General features: G+C 42.7%; 1 protein-coding gene across 3 annotated transcripts in view; it reads right to left on the bottom strand.

Annotated features, from left to right (window-relative positions):
- The window catches only part of LOC135261300 (anthrax toxin receptor 1-like), a 39,632-nt gene that overhangs the window by 18,283 nt on the left and 1,887 nt on the right, over positions 1-19,462 (bottom strand). For all 3 annotated transcript variants that reach the window (XM_064347463.1, XM_064347462.1, XM_064347461.1), the window contains 12 exons: positions 12,994-13,065; positions 12,226-12,297; positions 8,958-9,039; positions 8,836-8,869; positions 8,568-8,647; positions 7,585-7,653; positions 7,256-7,336; positions 6,241-6,301; positions 4,640-4,738; positions 1,422-1,491; positions 1,165-1,243; positions 303-398 (listed from right to left, as the gene is read on the bottom strand). In XM_064347463.1, coding sequence (XP_064203533.1) covers positions 303-398; positions 1,165-1,243; positions 1,422-1,491; positions 4,640-4,738; positions 6,241-6,301; positions 7,256-7,336; positions 7,585-7,653; positions 8,568-8,647; positions 8,836-8,869; positions 8,958-9,039; positions 12,226-12,297; positions 12,994-13,065 — 895 coding nt within the window. The remainder of the gene's footprint in view (positions 1-302; positions 399-1,164; positions 1,244-1,421; positions 1,492-4,639; positions 4,739-6,240; positions 6,302-7,255; positions 7,337-7,584; positions 7,654-8,567; positions 8,648-8,835; positions 8,870-8,957; positions 9,040-12,225; positions 12,298-12,993; positions 13,066-19,462) is intronic.

The following is a 19,462-nucleotide window of genomic DNA, read 5'->3' as shown; positions in this document are numbered from 1 at the left end:
TTAAAAAAAATCAAGAAGCCCCTATCCTTCAACTTCAAAAGCACTGAAACCATGTGAAACTTGTTTCGTTCAAATTCACTCAAAGCTCTCCGTCTCTCGCACGACAGCACTGGAAAAGACATCATCCCTGAAACCTCAGTGAGGCCTAACAAGATGGCACATTTGAAATATGAGAGCTTTGAAATAAGTCACACAGGCCCTTAAACCAAATGTAGCTGTTCACGCATTCCCAGGACCGTGGATGATAACCGGCCCCCTGGTGGTGTTGAGGTGCAATCGAGGAACAGGAGCGTCAGACTTACCACCGTGCAGCACAGGGGCCAGAACCACCAGACCAGGGCTAACACAAGCAGCAGCATCAGGATGAGCAGAGCAATGGCCAGGATTTTCCCATCAGACTGGTAGATGGAGAGGATCACAGTAAAACAGGAAGAGAAAGACAGACAGAATGTCACAAACCTCATCACAATAAAGGGTTTAATCAGCTGCTGAATTTTTCAATGAGAAAGGACATCATCTAACAAGTGATGAGTGTATGATCAGACTGATGAACAAAAAGCACAAGTAACATTTTGTCCTTTGTCATTTGTACTTCCGAAATTGTTATTGTACAATGCTGAACAAAATTTTATGATAACGCTAATAACTATGAAAAACAGTAGTAGTTTATGGCTGGCGAGCATATGTGCACCTAGATAAAGTGGCACAGCAATCATATCAGAACCAATTCATCTGGTCAGAGTATCCTAACAGCTACATATGCCGCAGTAACACAATCAGACTTGTATAGGCTAAGCATGGCAACATTTCAATATTCTGAATAAAATATGATATTAAATCTGACACTGAAAATATTGAGCTCAGACATAAAATTCCCCTTATTCCCTTTTGTGGTCATATATGATCTTAGCTGGAACACAGTTTGCGGGGTTAAAGAATCGCTGAGGTAAATCTTCTCTTCTCAGTAAGTGTCAGCCTCCAAAGACTGAATGCACAGAGACATGCTGAACCACTCCATTCACTGGAATATAACGGATTATTTATTGCAGGGTTACCCTGATGAATGGGTTGTGTAATGAAACAGTAAGTGCTGAGAGCTGGAAGTGTCACACTGTGAAGAATCTGAGGACATGACACAATATCAAAGCGTGTGCAGATACTCACGCAGCCCATGGTCGTGATGGTGACTGAGCTAGAGATGAAGCTCAGGCCATCATTCATGCTGACGAAGAGAGAGGCCGCCCTGGAACAGAGAGAGAGAGAGAGAGAGAGAGAGAGAGAAATACTGTTAAGAAAGGGAACACAGACAAGGGTCAGACGAAAATGTGGACAGACGGAGGCTGGGAGCAGTTAAAAATACGGAGGTTAGAAAGCGAGCCGGGGACGGGTTCGAGGGTCATGTGCGAGCAAGCTCTACTTACGTTCCCACTTCCCGGAGAACTGGCGCGGGGCAAAGAAGGTAAGTGTCCTTCACCACCAACGGCTTCTCCACTAGAGGGAGAGAGAAGGAAAGAGGAGAGTCATTTTTTTATTCTACCACCACCTACCCACTTTCAGGAACAACTTTTAACACAAATTATACAAAGAGGAAGAGGAGAGTCAACGTGCTGCATCATTGAATGGCCAATCCTGTTCACAGTTTTGGAAACAGGAATGTTGGTCCAGCAGAACAGATCGAAATTCCCATTTGTCAAACCAAAAACCAATGAAAGACGTACCCATATCTTGTTCTCAGGTATCCTAGCATATTGTTTAATGGTGAACAGTGTTTTGATCTGACCTCATAAAAACAAGTTTTTTGCCATGAAGCCATTTTTTGGAGTGTTTGATAAGCAGCCATCTCTTGTCTTGAGCAGTATACTCCTAACCCCGGTTAAATATTTTTTCAGTGTGAATATTTTATCTGTTCTCTACAAAAACAAAAGCCTACTAGAAAGACCAAAGAAGGTAAAATCTGGAAGCAGCTGGATGCACTGATTGTTTACACTCTTCATTTAGTTCATTTCGAAAGAAAGAATGACTTGAAACAAAAACAGAGCCCGGTTTAACAAAAACATGGATGCTGCTCCTCATTACACAATAGGGCAGTCACGAGCCTTCAACAAAACAGCTTGTTTGCCCTGGGCCCAGCAGAACGCATGCCAAAGCTGAGGAGAGTGACGTCAGCCCCACGCGATCTCCGCTTCTTAAGTGAAATACCACGCCAGACAGGAGATGGAGGGAGGGGGACTCAGAGAGCGTTAGGTAGATAGAACAACACACACGTGGGCCAGCTGGCCCTCACAAACCCCACATACCCTGCCAGATACTCCCATGCGCAGTTCACCACCACAGCCCAACACAAGCCGAGCAGAGGTGGCAGGTTTAATCTGTAATCTGCAATCTGGTCTGGGAAGAAGACCTGAGAACAGCCTCCCAAATGCTAGTTTTACAAACTCGGGTCTCTCGAAGCAAAGCTCAACCGCTGAGCTCCAGTCAATGCCAAAATGATTAGAGTGCTGGCGACGTGCCGTTGCCTCTGCATGACCCCAAATGCTTTACTGTTTAGACGACGCTTACAGTAATGGTCACAGTTTACTTCTTAGTAAATAGGATTGCATACGGTTTAAGCAAGACCTTTCAAGAAATTACTGTGAATTTACCAATAATTGCTATTTTGTAAGCAAGCACTTCCCAGTCAGGGAAGCAGATCACTCAGATCCCCCCCCCCCCCCCCAGTAATCCCCAGTACACAAAAGCAATCGCTGAAATGGTTTTTGTGCAAGGATACCACAATAAGATAAGGCACAACATGGCAAAACATGCCATCCACATGCGTTGAAGTGTGACCATCTACGCTCCACTGAAATGCTGAACACCATTGGCTGTTTTCTCTGTCTTTATTTTCAGGTTTATCAGAATATCTCTCTCTGCTATACTCTCGTCTTTTCCCGGATGTTTCGACTGCAGACTACCATTCAGCTGTTGAGCACATGTGCAGCTACACATAGTTCCTTTCTTGTCGTTCCCTTTAATCTTTGAGACGTTTAGTGGGGTTGGGTTGTGCAGGGGAGCGCGAGTGATGTCTGCGGATGTGAGGTGACCGGCAATGGGGGGATGCAAACCATAACGCCTCGGCAAAGCCACCGTGCACGCACATCCGCAAACGGAATCACTGCACGTTATTCAGGGGAGGCCTTTGCGGGGTTTAGAGTGGACAGCCTAGCCCTTTGGGAGTGAACAATCTCTATCAGACTGCAGGAACACCACATATTCCGATTTGGGGGCAAATGGAGAAAGGCAAGGGGAGGAGGGACTGGTGTAGGTAAGGGGGGAGACGGAGAGATGGCATTTCCTCTCGCAGATTGTTTCCATGTCCGCTGGTTATATAAGTTTTTGTTTTCCAGTCGCAAACCTCAGCATTTTGAGTCCTCGTTGTTTCAAGCGGCAGTTCAGCCGTGAGCGATATTTTTCTCCAGTCCGATTTGTGCTGACCTACACAACTGCTCACATCTGATAGAATGTAATGGGATTAAAGCCAGATGATTGGAACTTTAACGTCCCCCATGTGGTGCAATTTCATTACAGTTAATATTGCACATTGGTATTTACGGGGAACCATTACTTCCTCTTTAAATATGTAAATAACAGCTATTTAACTTTCTCTTAGAGGAACCAATCTAAATATTAATTTAGCAACAATATAATGCCAGCTTCTGTGCTAAGCAGGTATAGATAATGGATGGATGGATGTAGATCTTCCACTGGCTCTTCACTGCAAAACGATTACTTTTAATGAATATTATAAACTTAAATTCAGATAACTTGTTTTTGTGGTTTTTAAATAAATGTTCTTTCCTGACCTGACTGGTATCAAATCAACTAAAATCAAAATGTATTTTTAGAGCGCATTTCACAAACAATTCTCACAATAGGCTTCAGACAACCCTGGCTTAGATATACCCTAGCAGATAATTCTGCTTATTTTAAGTTATTTTTTCTCAAACCATGCTTATTTTTTGCAGTGTTGTAGGTAAACCATGTGTCCATTAGCTAAATGTCTTCTATGCTCCCCCTGGCTCAAACTCACAGGCTTGTTTGTGCTTTGGCCCTGGATTCGCTTCACTTTTGTTTGTAATTAGAGCATCAGAGTCCGCAGCTATGCGGTGGCGTGCATCCGAGGGGGCGGGCCCATCCATTAGGGGGGCTTGCAAAGGCGCCGGGGATATTTGGAAACGCCTCAACAATTTTTTTTCCTTGCTGTCTTGCGTGTGGTACTTTTCTTTTTTTTCTTCTTCTTCTTTTACGTCTCTCTCCTCTGGCTTGGCCATGTATTATTAAAGCATAAAATGTACCCTATAAAAGTGCAACATGGCAATGGTAGGTTCTAGAAACGACACTGGCATGGATTTGGTCTTGATGAAACCTGGTACCGGGCTCCTAAAGGATGAATGATTTGAGAGACCCCGATGAAACGATCACAAACCCTGTAGTTTCTAACCCTCAGCTCCAACTCTGCCAGATCTTTTTACAAGAGTCCTATTTTTTTTACATGGCTGAACTAGTTTCAAGAGTTTTTGGAAAGCCAGTTCCTGCAGTGTTATTGTAGGGGGGACCTTCCCATTGGGTGCAGTCAGAATCCTTTAGCTTTCCCACTCACTTTTGGTCAGGGTGTCGTTGATGCGGAAACTGCACAGGACCTTCTCCACGTTGCGGGCGTGCAGGAAGCCATTTCCTTTCACCACCACTTGGAACGTCTCTGAAGTGGGAGGAGTGAAAGATGCAAATGAGTGAGGTGGAGACCAATCAGAAAATGCGACATTAACAAATACTGAGAGGAATATTTGCTTGGAAAGAAACGATCCCTCACACCACACGCTACTTTGTACAACCAATAGGTAGCTAGATGCATTCGTGGCATTACGCCACACACTATGTACAAGCAATAGGTAGCTAGACGTAATCTTGGCATTTGCTCAATGTCTGATGTTCTTTGAAAGGCAAGATTGTGCCAGCAGACTGTAGCCGTCGTGATGGTCTGTGCACTCACCATAGTGGTTACACAAAAGAAGCCCTTCACCAAAAGCCTCTAAAAAATGGCTATGCGGTTCAAGAGACTTGTAGTTATCCCGACAAGTGAGAAGTAGAGCGCTCGTCGAAGCCAAAACCCCAAAACCCAAAAGGCAGAGTATAAACACTTCATGCTACAGTAAGGCTGGCTGCTGACTGTAGACCCAAGGAGCAGGCAACAGGAGAGATCTCAGCAGTGTCCTAGATTACGCTAAGCTGACACAACACTTTTTCTATGGGTGTGAGTGGAGAAAGCAATCACAGAACATGTCGTAGGAAGAAATTCGAACACACAACCAACTGTAAACCAACTGCTGCTCACTTGTGTAGGCACAGAGTCAAAGGCTGAACATCTTCTGTCTTTTTGCAAGATCACAGATAAGGGTTTTTAAGCTTCTATTGCTATGTGACCCAAGGCTGATTCATATTAGAAGTAGCATCACTTAAGGTTGATAAGGTACTTGACTCCATGACTGTACTGTACTTGTATTCATAATTGTACTCCTCATGGGGCTGAATACATTACATTCATAATCATTCAAAAACATTCAAAGCCATTTGACATAGACAAGAAAGAGTGTGTAATGTGTAGTAACAGCAGGTCACAAGCCCTCATTCGCACAGCAACTAAATACAGTCATCCTTTCAGGTCTTAAAAGGTTCTATTTATACAATTACGGTAACAAATGTGTGCTACATCAACATCTGCCAGTCCAGCTACTCTACGCAAGTAGTTTAGTTCAACTTGATATACAAACATAAATTAACCATTGTTAATTCCATGTGACCAGGAAGTATTGACAACAAGGTGTATTTGCACCATGGACAGCTTCCAAAAATTATTTCATATATAATTATTAAAAACATTTATAACTATAAACCCATAACAACAGGATCTCTCTGGGCAATAAGCCACAAAAATAAAAGCTTCTAGTGAACCCGGTAGTCAAGCAACACCCACGGCAAAAAGAACAAATTCATTTTCTGGATTTGAAGAGAACTGGCCATGAATCCAAGTCCACCAGCAGGGGCAAATTAAGTGGCTGTTACTTGTTATATTATTCATTGCTCAGTAGACTCTTAAAACTCTCGGGGTAAGTCTATGATCAGAGTTGGTCTTGTAATGTGGTGGTAGAGGAGGCATGAACAGATTAATGGGGTTGCCTGATTAAGTCCAGAAATTTCACTTACCTCCTGCGCAGATGCTAGAGGGCTCAGCTGCTAGTATCTCAATACAGGACTTCTTTAATATCTGAAATGGGGAGAGAATGGGAGAATGCATAAGAATGCTGAACACATCTGGGATCACATGATCTCATAATGTTTAATAAGCATAACCATGCCAGTGCAAGAAGATCATACTGGGTGGGGAGAAGTACACGGGATCAAGTGATTACAGAAGTAACAATATTATAACATAGGGGTGTAAACGGCTGAAGTGCGGTCGATTGACCCTGCTCATCTTCCAATAACCCGACACTGTGTACACTCACCCCTCCTGCCACTCCTTTTTGACCCCGATCTCTCAGAAACGCCTTCTTTACAGGAAGGTATATGACATGTGTTGGAAGACATGACTGATTTACTTCATGTAGGCCCATTTCCTTCAAGCAGAGCCAAGGGCTTTCATCGTGGCTTTAATCGGCACCAGATGGCAGTGGACTGGCCTGGGTCTGAGCGGCAGCCAGGGAGCTCACTACCCAAAAAACAAGTGCTCCCTCCACGGACTTTCATTTTCGCTGCGTTCTTTTTTCGAAACCGGGTTTCGGTGGATAAGAAAACACAAAGCGACACTGCTCAAGTGGAAGTCTCAGTCAATGAGAAGGTAGAGGATACACAATGTATACTTTGATCCTGTTTGCAAAGCCCCCCACCCCAGTGGCTGCGATCAAAAGAAGGGGGGGGGGGAGGAGCCCAGGCACAGCAGGTTGTCTGCATTTGTTGCAGCCCTGGGGAGATTCCAAACTCTTCACCAGCTGAACGATTTCGCCATTTCTGTGCTTTTATTATTCATCGTTTTCATGTGCCCTGTTTTTTTTTTTTTTTTTTTTTCCTTTTGCAGTCATTGAGTTCATGGTTTGAGAGATGATGTGATATTTTAAGCCCCTGAAATTGCTAAAATGTGCTGCATTTAATCGCAGTGGAAATACCACTGTTTAACCTCAATCCCCGAGAATGGACCCTTGATGTATTGGTGGGGCCTTACCGAATCAATGACCCCCTGCAGAGCCTCAAACCCATCATTGACTGGGAACACATGGTCCTTGCTGTCCGCAATCTTTGCCAGCTGAGGAGGGCGAAAGAGGGAGAAATGTGTTAGAGAGTATAAAGTGATGTATAAAATGGCCTTTTAGGGTTTCAGTCTCTTCTCAGATACCCTTTTTGCCCACAATTGTTTTCTGGCCACCTCAGTCCAGCTGGAGTCTAGAGGTCATGCCGTCTCCAAACCAGCATTAAACCCTCTTCCGGCCCGCGTGTAAATCACCGCTTTTAGCCGCGGTAAATCAGAGCGCTCGCAAAGCCTTAAAATCTCACCTGCGTCTCATTGAAGTCCTTGACCCCCACGCAGTACACCGAGGCGCCCAGACTCCGCGAGCGGTTGGCCTGACAGGTATCCGGCAGATCAAGGGAGGAGAGAGACGGCAAAGAAAGTCAAACGTCTGGAACCAATTACGGCGTAGGGTTTTTTCGTCAAAAACGCGCATTGCAATTCGTCGCGCCGGCTTTTACGAAGGAAATTACAGGCTCCATTTCAGATCAGCAAGATCAGCGAATGCCCGCGCGTCTGATGTGGACGACAATTTACGATCGAGATGCAATCAGCGGCGGCAAAAACAAGTACGGTGGCAGAAGGAGAAGAGGGAGGGGCCACTGGTGCTGCGCAGACTGTATCACGCAGCCGAAGTGGCAGCTGAGTCGCTCTAGTCATTATCACTCTGCACCCTGTCCACTGTGAAGACATGTTCCCTGAGAGGGGTCAACTGGAATCTGTTACAGAAGGAGATATATGGATCCCTTCATCGATCATGCCATTGAGGCTGTTTGTGGCCCCTGGGTGATTCTCCGGGAACTGGTATGTGTGGGGCTGATTAGCCCATAATTCACCTCCAGCATATTTCCTGGAGGTGAAATATAGGCTCCTAATCCAGATGTGTAGCAAATAACCTTTCCTTTCACAGCGCAGATGGGAGGTATAAATTTGACAGATGTGCTGATCACCCCCTTTTCCTGTAACACTGACATTAAGGAACAGGGGGTCAAAGTGTTTGTTGAGTGATGGTTAACAGTGCAGGCCTTAGGTCATGCCAACTTAGGACCTTGTTTGCACACTTCATACCAAAACCTGGATTCAATCAACATTAGTTCTTGATTTTGGCACATTCACAATCGCCAAAGTTCAACAATCGCTAAAATTAGCCCGTGTGAAACTAGCGTTTGCATCTATTTTTACGTTATAGTTTATAATAGACATTTTTGGAATGCAGGTCTGACCATTTCTATGCAAGAGCATGCCTCACCTCTCTCTCAGCATAGTAGAAAAGGTCTTCATGCAGCTCCCCATCCGTTAGGGCGATGATAACGCTGGCTGTCCGGTACCCTGCCCACACAAACAGCACATTACTGCACAAATAGTACCTCACCTTTACCAAAGTCATGAATGGCTTGTAACTGCATGCCTAAATTGGGCCATAATGCTTTTAATCTAAACCATGACATAATAACAAAGAAATTATCTTTAAAACTATGTATTTATACAATTTATTCAAATTTGTGACATTAGCTTACCTTCTGTGTTTCCATAGTATATCTGCTCACTGGCCTGAAAGAGAAATATCAGTTTATGGTAAAAAAAAAAGAAGATCTGGGCCAGTGCAGTGAAGCTATGAAGCTCAAGTGAGATGCCTCACCCTTTGGATGCCCTCATGCATGTAGGTGTCTCCTCCTGGCTGCACCATCTGGAGCTCCTCTAAGCCCTTACGAATCCTCTCCCTGGAGAGGCACACAGACAGGCAGCTGTAAACCTCCATCCTCAAACCACCAACTACCATCTCACAAAAGCTTCAGGGACATTCCATCTCACCTAACAGATTGATACTGCAGCTTAGTGCACAATCCTAAAAGACTGATACTAAAAACTAAGAAAAGAGAGGTACTCAAGGAGCAAATCGCCCACAAAGACACGCACACACACACGTACACACACACACACACGCGCGCACACACACGCACACACACCTTTTCTCTCTCTAGGGAGGAATGCGAGCCTTGGGCAGCCAATATAAACAAATAAAACTGAAGTCATTGGGGGACCAGGGAGCCCTGGTGGGTTGACTGTTTGCCAGACCTGGCATCTGGCCCTCTGGCTCTGCACTGAAACTGAGTCTCACTTTTTTGCTCTTGGGTGCTGGTACAGTGAGAATTCACAAAAGAGATGAGCTGGGTCCTGTTATCTCTCCAAACTTCAAGCAACTATTGGAACTTACTGTCGGTTTTGGGGCTCATTAGATTATAATGGGTTGGAAACATGGACCAAATTGAAATCGCTTGGTCTGGTTTCTCTGCAGGACGCATACCTTCTGTTCACGTACCGACTTCTGCATCATTTTCATCAATGTGCGTTGGGCAGGTTCAGGAGCGACTATATCTGATCGTTCTCGTCGTTCACATTGTTTCTTGAATTTGTAGGACAAGGCCCATATGTAGCACTTACGGATTTTCCAAGAATGTGTATCAAATTATTTTAATTCTAACTGCAATGTGCATACTAAACATGTTATGTGTGTGCGTGTGAGTGCACATGTGCATAGGCATTTATGAGGCACTAAGTAAGTTGAAAAGCAGATGTCATGTCATGAAAGCATTTTCATTAAGGCTGCATGTATAGATGGGTATGTTTTACATTGAGTCCGAATGGCAGAGTACAATTTTAGGTACAGTTTTCATGACACTAAAGCCTTTCAGTTTAATCCTTAAGGATGGTTCCACGTCCGGATTGGTTTAAGATATTTCTACAAAAAAACATTTGAAAGGCAAGGAATCCAGGTTTGAACTGCATCCAAGCCTTTAATAAAAACTACAGAGGACATTTTAAATCCATGGTTGATAGGGAACACAAGTGACAAGGCAAGAAAAAAGGGGTGCCTAATACAGGATAATACCAAGGAGACTTTCAGGCCTTTTCAACGAATGGAAAAAAATATAAAACTTTATATACCCAACTTGCCAAGTGACATTTTATTATAGACACTGAGCACAGTTTGGCTTCAGTCATGACTAATTTAGCCCTAAGAATGACAGCTGTACCTTGTGAAAGCAAGGGCCAAATGTTACACTCTGTCTCTCAAGGATCCTTCAGTAGATTCAAGACCTTCGTCATCATCACGCGTGTTATAATGGTGCAAGTGCAGCCAAATAAACACCAATTTAAAAAATGGCAATGAGTCAGCTAGTAAAAACCAATTACTATATAATTGTACAAAACGCAATGCAAGCAAGAAATGTTGCATAAAGCAACTCAACTCAGCTCAGGACTTCCACAGGCACACGTCCCTAGCCTTTTCTTAAACTGAGCCTATTGTACAGGAGATTCATTCCAGTCTTTGATACACAAAGTAACCAAATTTATCAAATCAATGCGAGGTCAGTTGACTTGAGAAATCTGTCTTGTTTATACTTATCTACTTAACCAGGAATATGAAGAGTGTATCCTATAGCAGGTGATCACTTCATCTTTTATTTTTCCTTTTATTTGTGGCTATCTGAATGCCAGGGAGCGTAAGTGCAGCTGGAAGCAGCTCAAGATTCCTCCTGCTATGTTTATTAGTCAGTGTGCTTTCACGACCAACCCAGCAGGAAGGAGGACACTACACATATTATTCTTATTACAACGAGTTTCCGTGAAACACAAGTAAAAGTAACCTCATAAGCAAAAGCAATTAGGATAAGAGATTCAAACATTACAGTAATTAGCCTAAATATTACATACTGTATTTTGTCCAGTTCATGTCATTTATATGAATACATTGATAATGCAGTCTTGAGTGTAAATTTAGTTTGTCACTTCACTCAGTACTAAACATATTACAGTACTGTGATGTCAGCAGCTGAACCGTCCTACTATTCACTATGCAAGTGAGGGTTCGCACTTATGTAGTTATGGAAAAAGTGACAGGATTCCTACGTAAGCTCAGACATTCACGTATTAAAATCTACCATGAAGGGTAACATTAAAACTAATACTTTGAAGACTAATCAAAGTTTTTTAATTAAATCTCTGTCCAAGAAAGGCTTTGAGGATTTCAGGTCCTGTGAACTATCAAAAGTCTTTGATCCATTTTAACATTACAGAAATAGCTCACACTATGGAATTGTTGCCCATTAAGGCTTCACAGCACCACCTTGCATTTCAATGTGCATCAGAATCTGTTTCATGCAGAACCTTAAATGGTATGCTGCTCAGTAGGCAACACTGACCAAATTATGTGGTCATGACAAAATAATTAGTGTATGTGCATCATATCATATTTACTTTAAAGAGTGTAGTTAAAATTGATAAAGGGTTGTATGAGAAGTCCGTGAAAATAAGTATCAATCAATCAATCAAAATTTATCAATCAAAATGTATTTCTATAGTATATATATCATTATATACATCATATATATATATATATATAATGTATTTCTTCATACACAGATGCAGTCCAGTGTGCTTTACATAAATAAAAGCAAAAGTACGATTTTCTGAAAGGTTATCAATAGTAGAATCACAATGGATTGCTAGTATAAAGAGAGCAGGTGGAAATGTCTACTACTAATGCTTCATTCCTTGCTCATTTTAAGCCTCAGCAGAAAACTCAATTGTTTAAGATGTTCTTTATGTAAATATTGTTGCTTTTACCCTCTGTTCCAGTTATTATCCACTTATTTGATCAACCCTTTTTTTATACATATGTTGTCTTTTTTACTATAAATAAAGTTTGTTATGATTATTACTGCATCTTCATAAAAAACCTTGGGACCTCTCGTGTGATGTTAAAACAGATGTCAGACATTTCAGAAGAAGGCACAAATCATCGAAAAAAAAACTGTGGAGCTGATGGCCAGGAGATTGAAGGCTTCCTTGCTCAAGCTCGCCGAAAGTGGCTGAACGCTCGCGGCATGTGAACTTTGACTCACCGATCCTCCGTAAGCCTCATGAGGATCCTGCCCTCGGTGGAGAAGACGATGAAGGACATTCGCAGCTGCGGACTGGAGCGGGGAAAGAGAAACAGCGAGCCTTAGGGCCGATACACAAACAGTGGCTCAGGGCCCACTGGCTGTAGCGTTCGCGCAGTTGTCTTGACATACGCTAAACACATTTCCAAACTGTACTTCGACATTTGTCCAAGTCTGCAAGCCCCACAATGAAGGACAATGCAGAAAGGCTTAAAAAAAACTGAAGTGTAAGTAGTCAGAGGCAACTGACTTGGGAAATAGTATGGTCCCAAAATCTTTGTGTGGGGCAGGAGTTCAGGATTTTGACTCGACCGGGCCCTCTGGAGCACTATAGTAAAGCTTCTGGGGATTGGCATGTTTGTCTTCAGAGTGAATCATCTGGAGTTGCAGCTCCATCACAGGAAGGCCTACTGTGGTCTGTTTATTATTATTTCTTGCACTACATGTTTGTCAATATGGATCCACAGCAAGTTTATTCACGAGCGAACATATTTTCAGGCATTAATTAGCGTACAAGTGTTCCTCCACTTTGAAATATCATAAATCAGCTTTAGCTGTAAACAACATGGTTGTAATTGCATCTAATATCTGTTCCTCCACAAAAAAACATTCAATTCAGTACAAAACAAAAATCAGACACGGCACTCCAAACCTCTCAATAGATATTGTTCACCTAATTTGGTTCTGTAATACATTTCAGGTCCATTTTGTTTGAAATGTCTTTATTACCTTATGAACTTATGAGCCAGGTGTTCAACAAAGTGATAGATTTCAGTCCAGTGGTGCTGCACACTCCCAGATCTGTGGAGACAAGGTACACCCGAAGGGTTAGAGGAGAAGCCAGGGGGTGTCACAGGGCACGCATAGAGGAATACCTGAGAGCATTCACAAAAAACAATGCTAGTAGAGCGGAGGTCAACCAAAGAGCCTGTGATGGTGCTCGTGGCATTGTGAAGATTCATTGGCAGAGAGTAAATGAAATCAATTTCTCTCATTTTACCTCCCACATGAGTGCCCTTCACAGTCACTCGTGGGCAGGAAAGTGTCCACTAAAATTAAAATTCACTGGATGCATTTCTACCCACAGGAAAGGGGGGGGAGGGCGACAGATGGCTGAAATCTGCACTATACATCTGGAGTTTGGTGATGCTCTGGTCATTCTTCTGAGCTTTGTGGCTTGCAATTTGGGAATGCCAAGTCTTTCTGAGAAGACAACAGCAACATCAAAACATCAAATTGTCAAATGCCCAAATGCCCGCCTCCCGTCTTTCTGAGACATGTGTGTGTTATTGTGTGTTTCTCTCGCTCCCTCTCTCTGTGTATGTGTGTGTGCGTACAGTATAAGTGTGTGTGTGTGTGTGTGTGTCTTGCTTCTCTGCTACTGTCCTCAGCTGGCCTTGGGCAGCATGCTTAACTGTAATTCCTCTTGGAATAAGTTATGACCCAAGCTCATCCAAGAAGCAGGTGACTCATCCTCGAAAACAGTACTGTAAACACACCACACACAAATATTGGGCCTTTTCTTTCCTACCGAAACTTTTCACTGAGTTCAGCTTCCTTTGCTGTGCTTTTTCAGTCCCTCACAGTATAATATGTTCTGTAGCCCCACAGACATGGCATCTGTGTTCATCCCATCATAGTCCCCACGGTCTGGCTCATCTGTCTTCTTCTGAGCTCACTGTCAGAGAGTGCAGTCATGCATCAGGTCACTATGTGAGACTAACTCAGACAACTGTTTTAGGTGCCTGTATAATCTGCAGAACACTCGTCATCCCTGAAACGCACACAACCATATATTTCTATTAACTTCACAATTCATCTTCACATGAACGGACTTTATTCATTTTCCTTTAGACTTCCTTTAGGGTGTCTCAGTGCCAGAGGTGGGTGTACTCTTTTTTGTGGCAAACACATGGCAAGTCTGCTGTGGGTGTTATAAGGAAAATGGAAAAGACATTATTGGAGAGGCACACAATTGCATAAGGGCGATTCAGTGGAGCCAGTTAGTCCCTGTGTCACTGCATGCACAATCTTGTCAGGATCCTCATCGACACAAATATACCCCCCAGCCACTCTTCTCCTCAGTGACAATGGCCGCTTGTTCTGCACAAGTCTTCTCAACCCCTCTTTCCCACTGGGAAATATTCAGGAATTCTAGAATGTTCACGGTCTGAATTCTAGAAATTTGCAGCTGTCTCCGAGCGACACAAAAGCATGTAACAAAGTGCAAATGTCTCCTACAAAAGGCAGTGCTTAAAGCTTTACTGGATAATCATCAATAATAGCAATCTTACGAGCTAAATATACACCATATGACCAAAAGTATCAGGACACCCCTTGGTCTGGGACTATTTTTCATGGTTTGGGCTAGGCCCCTTAGTTTCAGGTAAGGTAAGGCTTGATCCTACAGCATACAATTATATTCTAGATGATTCTGTGCTTCCCCAACAGTTTGGGGAAGGCCCTTTCCTGTTTCAGCATGGCAATGTCCCTGGGCGCACATCAAGTGTGTAAGTAAATGAATTTGTTGAGAATGGTGTGGAAGAACTTGACTGGCCTGCACAAAGCTCTGACCTCAACCCCATCCAACACCTTTGGGATCAGTTGGAAAGACAACTGTGAGCCAGGCCTAATGCCCATCAGTGCCTCAACCCTAAATAAAATAAGGCCAGGCTGGTTAATGTAGTTAAATCCCTCAATACAGCTCCCAGTTCAGAGTAACAAGCCTTCTCAGGTAAAGGTGAAGCACAAAGGTGTGAGCCTAACGCTCTTACTGTGTGCCATGAATTTTTGGATGAAGAATGTGACGTGCAGGGTTGTGCAACGACTACTTTGGCACATGTGTTGGATATTGCGTAATCATACCCACAATAATAATCACGGTGCAGTGGATCTTCATCTTCATGGAACAACTATGTACATTCAAATGTTCCCTTCAAGAAGCGTTAAGTCATTTACAAAAAAGCACTTCATAGAACAGATTGATGGGGGTATAAATGAGCTGGTGAAGGGTCTTTTAGGAAAGATCTGGACTCTCATTCCCAGGTTTTGACGAGGGTGAACAGCATGTCAAGTGATATCATGCATTTCTGTGTATATGCACAAAAGAAGTGGACATCATATCTTGCTCTTAACTAAAAGATTACAAATAATTTCCTTGATGTCAAGAACATTTTAAATTATTCAGTTCATTCAGCCCTCACCTCAAAGGTTCAGATAACTAATAATTCCCGTCTAAATCGTCACTCACTGTATCACACCAACAACAGCAGAACAAGAAAAGAACTAGATGAATACCTGATTTTTAAAATACATTTTTTTGTGTTTTAATTACATGTGCAGCGGTATAATGGAACGTATAATGCAACACAAGATGGCGCAACTGTGTAAAGTTGTAGTGTGCGGACTTGGAGGTATGAGAGAGTTAAGTATATTTGTTCATTTTACAGTATATGGCTTTATTAAAGTTATATTGACTACCAGTGTACAGGCAACCTACTTAATATTAGTAGCATATCAGTATATGGGTTTAATTTTTTACATACAAAACTGTAGTTGTAAGCAGAAAATTAAAAGAATAAGAAGGAAAGATCCAGCCAAAAATAGTGCTTTGCATGCTGTCACATGCAAACTAATAATAAGCATCACAGAAAGGAGGACTCGATTACTCCAAGCTGTTTTCAACGTGACTCCCTCTCCACTTTCCCATCCTTTTCCGACACACACACACACACACACACACACACACACACGTTTCGCTTCACAGTCCGCGTGTCACTGTCGCGCCGCTCCTCTCCCATTGCCCTACTCTCTCTCTCTCTGAGCTTCCTCCTTCCTTGTGGCTGGGAAATGAGTCCCAGCTCTGGGGCCGCGGCCAAAACGCCGGAGCTTTGGAACATCTGGGCCCAACGGTGAGAGGGTTCAGGAGACAGAAAGAGAAAGCAAGAGCAAAAAAGTGCTAAGCAGGGAGACGTCGAAGATACGGCACTTGCCAAGAGAAGGGGATACGGTAACGTGAAGGTCCATACATCAATGAGAATATTGGGAGAGAAAAATACAAGAATCAATAAATAGAGCGGCTTGGAGCCAAACAGACTGTACTTTTTAACTTCTCTGCTGATACAGCATTTTTGCTGCATGTTAGTGATCAGACGGACCAAACTCTTGCTTTTCTACATCTTTTGTTCAACTAAAGAAAGAAAAGAATGGATATCAGATTACACAACTGTTCTGTCACATATTGCAAATGTATTATTCCTTTGCACAAATGTTCATATGGCATTTGGCTACATACAGCCTTTTAATAAACAGAGAAGCCTTTTTCCTAAACAGAGAAGCAGACAGAGAGAAAGAGAAGCTGTTGAAAGCTTTTTTTAACAGCTGTCAATAAAGAATGTAAATCAGCATTGAGAAAATGGAAACAAGCACAGAAGAAATCCAAAAATAAAAATACACCCGACAAGCAGTCCTCGCCAAGATGCTTCTTTACCACTTGCCCACTCATTTAACATTCAAAAGCATTAAAAAACAGTATTAGTGCGCAATTATTCATTATTCATACATGGAAGCCAAGCTACATTTTGCATATAAATCACAATCTCTGGCTAACAGACTACATTTTTTCAAGACTATAGAAATAGACTTAATCTGCTATGAAAATTCAACGGTAAAAGGAAAAAGGAAGAGAGCAGAGAGAGAGAGAGAGAGAGAGAGGGAGAGAAAGAGCCATAAAACTGCAGTGACCCAGACATTACATAAGGATAATTACACCAATACTCTTCACTGTCCAAACCAATACTCCAATCTACAATTTGCCATCTGCTCGCCAAACCCCTGTCATAAATGTGGGAATCATCCACAGACAAGAGCCAATTTTTGTTTACCACTCTTTATCTCATCTCATTTAAGAGATCAAGACTTTAACAAACAATTCCCTCATAAAAGACACACAATGAATGTGGAAACAAGAGCCCATGCTGTAGTGCATTGTGTACAACACTATGCATCCACACACAAAGAGAGCAATTCACATGACCAGTCTCCAGTAGTCATGCTTGCTTTGAGCAATGTGACTTGAAAGCCATGCACATGTAATGCACAAAATGATTTTTAAAAATTTCAGAAACCAGAAATAGTTGAATAAAGATATGTTAGTCAATGGTTAGGTGATCAGGTGAATTGTGTGTACTGGACACGTTGACTTCCAGGTTCAACGAAGACAGTAAAAACATCCATTTTAAAAATAGTTTTCTACATTATTTTAGTTGTCTTCCAGCTCATACCGCAAGATAGACACAATCTACAAATGGGAGATTCTCCTCACTTTTTCATACTGTGTGTCGCACATCGCACAATCTCCTTCCTTCCCTTTCACACAGGATCTCAAGATCTGCGTCTCGATCTCACAACCGAGTGCTCGAGTTTCCATTCGGTTTAGTGCAGCGCAGCCACAGAAATGTCCGCCCGAGGCGGCCGGTCGGAGTCACGGTAACTGGAAAATCCATCTGCGCGTTTGCGTAAGCAGCCGCGGGGACGGCGAAGGGGAGGGGGTGGGGGGCCTAATTGTGCAGAAGCAGAGCCGCGCAGCTGCTTTTCCTCACCTAGTACAGACTCAGACACGGGCACTGGTTTCCATCCCCTCACTGCGTTGCATCAGATTTAGGTGGGCAATGCAGAATAACAGTGCATGGGAATACGGTCTATCATTCAGCAGCACAGTGGTACAGACGACAGCCATATGAACCAGACAACACAGAGCTCTTTGGTTCAGTCAGCATAGGGGTTTTAGCTCTATCTCTTTTCTAGAATTGTGCACCACAACCTGTGTACATTTTTGCACAGATTTCTGAAAAATAGGACAATAGCAAGAGTGTCCTTCAGGGAAAGAGCTTATTGAAGTGACACCGCAAGAGTCCGGTCAGCAGAACCTTGTAGAATCTCACAATATTTTGATACCAATAAGACAAAAGCTGTGTGAAAGAGCTCATTTTTGTCTACAGGCAACACTGGCTTAAAGCAAGTGAGGAAGAATCTTTGCAGCCACTCAGTGCAGGTAAAGGGTAAAACAGCATTTTCAAGCCAAAGAAAAAGTACCTGCTTTCTAGGAGTTGCTAGAGTGCCTTACAGAGAGTTAGTTCCAGCAAGATAACAAATGGTCCTCAGAGTCACAACAGGGAGAGGAAATATAGAAAGACTGGCAGAAATACAATTTTTCAACATTTGAATGTAAAAAATGGAAATTAGAAACAATAAATATGGCTGTTTTGATGAGTTTTAAAGTCATGGTGCATGTAAGTGATTCACCACCTGTGTCAAAGGTTTGTTCTGGAGCCATGAGGAAGAATTTTTTTTAAACTGACAAACACAAGGATTTCTATGGCAGTGAACTGCTCCAGAACTCAAAGGAATGACTGGGGCTGGATTTAAAATCTGTACATCTCATTCAGGAATCCAGGTCAGTGATAGGCTTGAACATACTGTAGACTGACTGATGCCTTCCAAGGAAAACACTAACTCAATTCCAGCTTCACCCCCCCCCCCCTACCCACTGTTTTGTGGAGGCCGCAAATGAGGCATCAGGCCTGGTGCTGCTTGTGTTCGTCACTAGCACACCAGGGGGAGCTGTTGAAGTTTGAAGCCAACAAACAGCCCCCCTCCCTCCCCCCCACTGCCCCGTTAACCTACTTATTGATGCACCCTTCCTCCTCACCAAAATCTACAATTCATATCATATTATCGTAAGTCACATAACAATAGCCAGCCAGCTTTTTAATCAATTTGGAGGAAATATACAGGATATGCTGTTAATTGTTCTATAGAATTGTAATACATAATTTAGAAGTCAAATAGTTGACCGTGTCTACTGAAACTACAACCCATACATGTACAATACTATGAATACCAAACTCCCAGACTCACAGGAGCCTTTCTGTCTGTAAAGGAATAACTCCAATCGGAAACATCATTAAGGACATCCACTGCAAACAAAATCCACCTGTGACTCATCTTCATGGCACAAATACTTTAGCTCATCTGAAGGACTTGTGTTGGTGTACAGCACGACTGAAAAGGAATGCTTAGGTTTGCATGCCCAGTAATATCCTGTAATAACCACAATTCATTTGTTCTACTGCAGCTCAACACCACACATCTGCTATTAGTCTAAAAATCAAAAGAACTAAGAATGACAAGGAAATGG

Source organism: Anguilla rostrata, chromosome 8, assembly GCF_018555375.3.
Source record: "Anguilla rostrata isolate EN2019 chromosome 8, ASM1855537v3, whole genome shotgun sequence".
NCBI classification, from domain to species: domain Eukaryota; kingdom Metazoa; phylum Chordata; class Actinopteri; order Anguilliformes; family Anguillidae; genus Anguilla; species Anguilla rostrata.
This window is presented reverse-complemented; position numbering and strand designations above follow the sequence as displayed.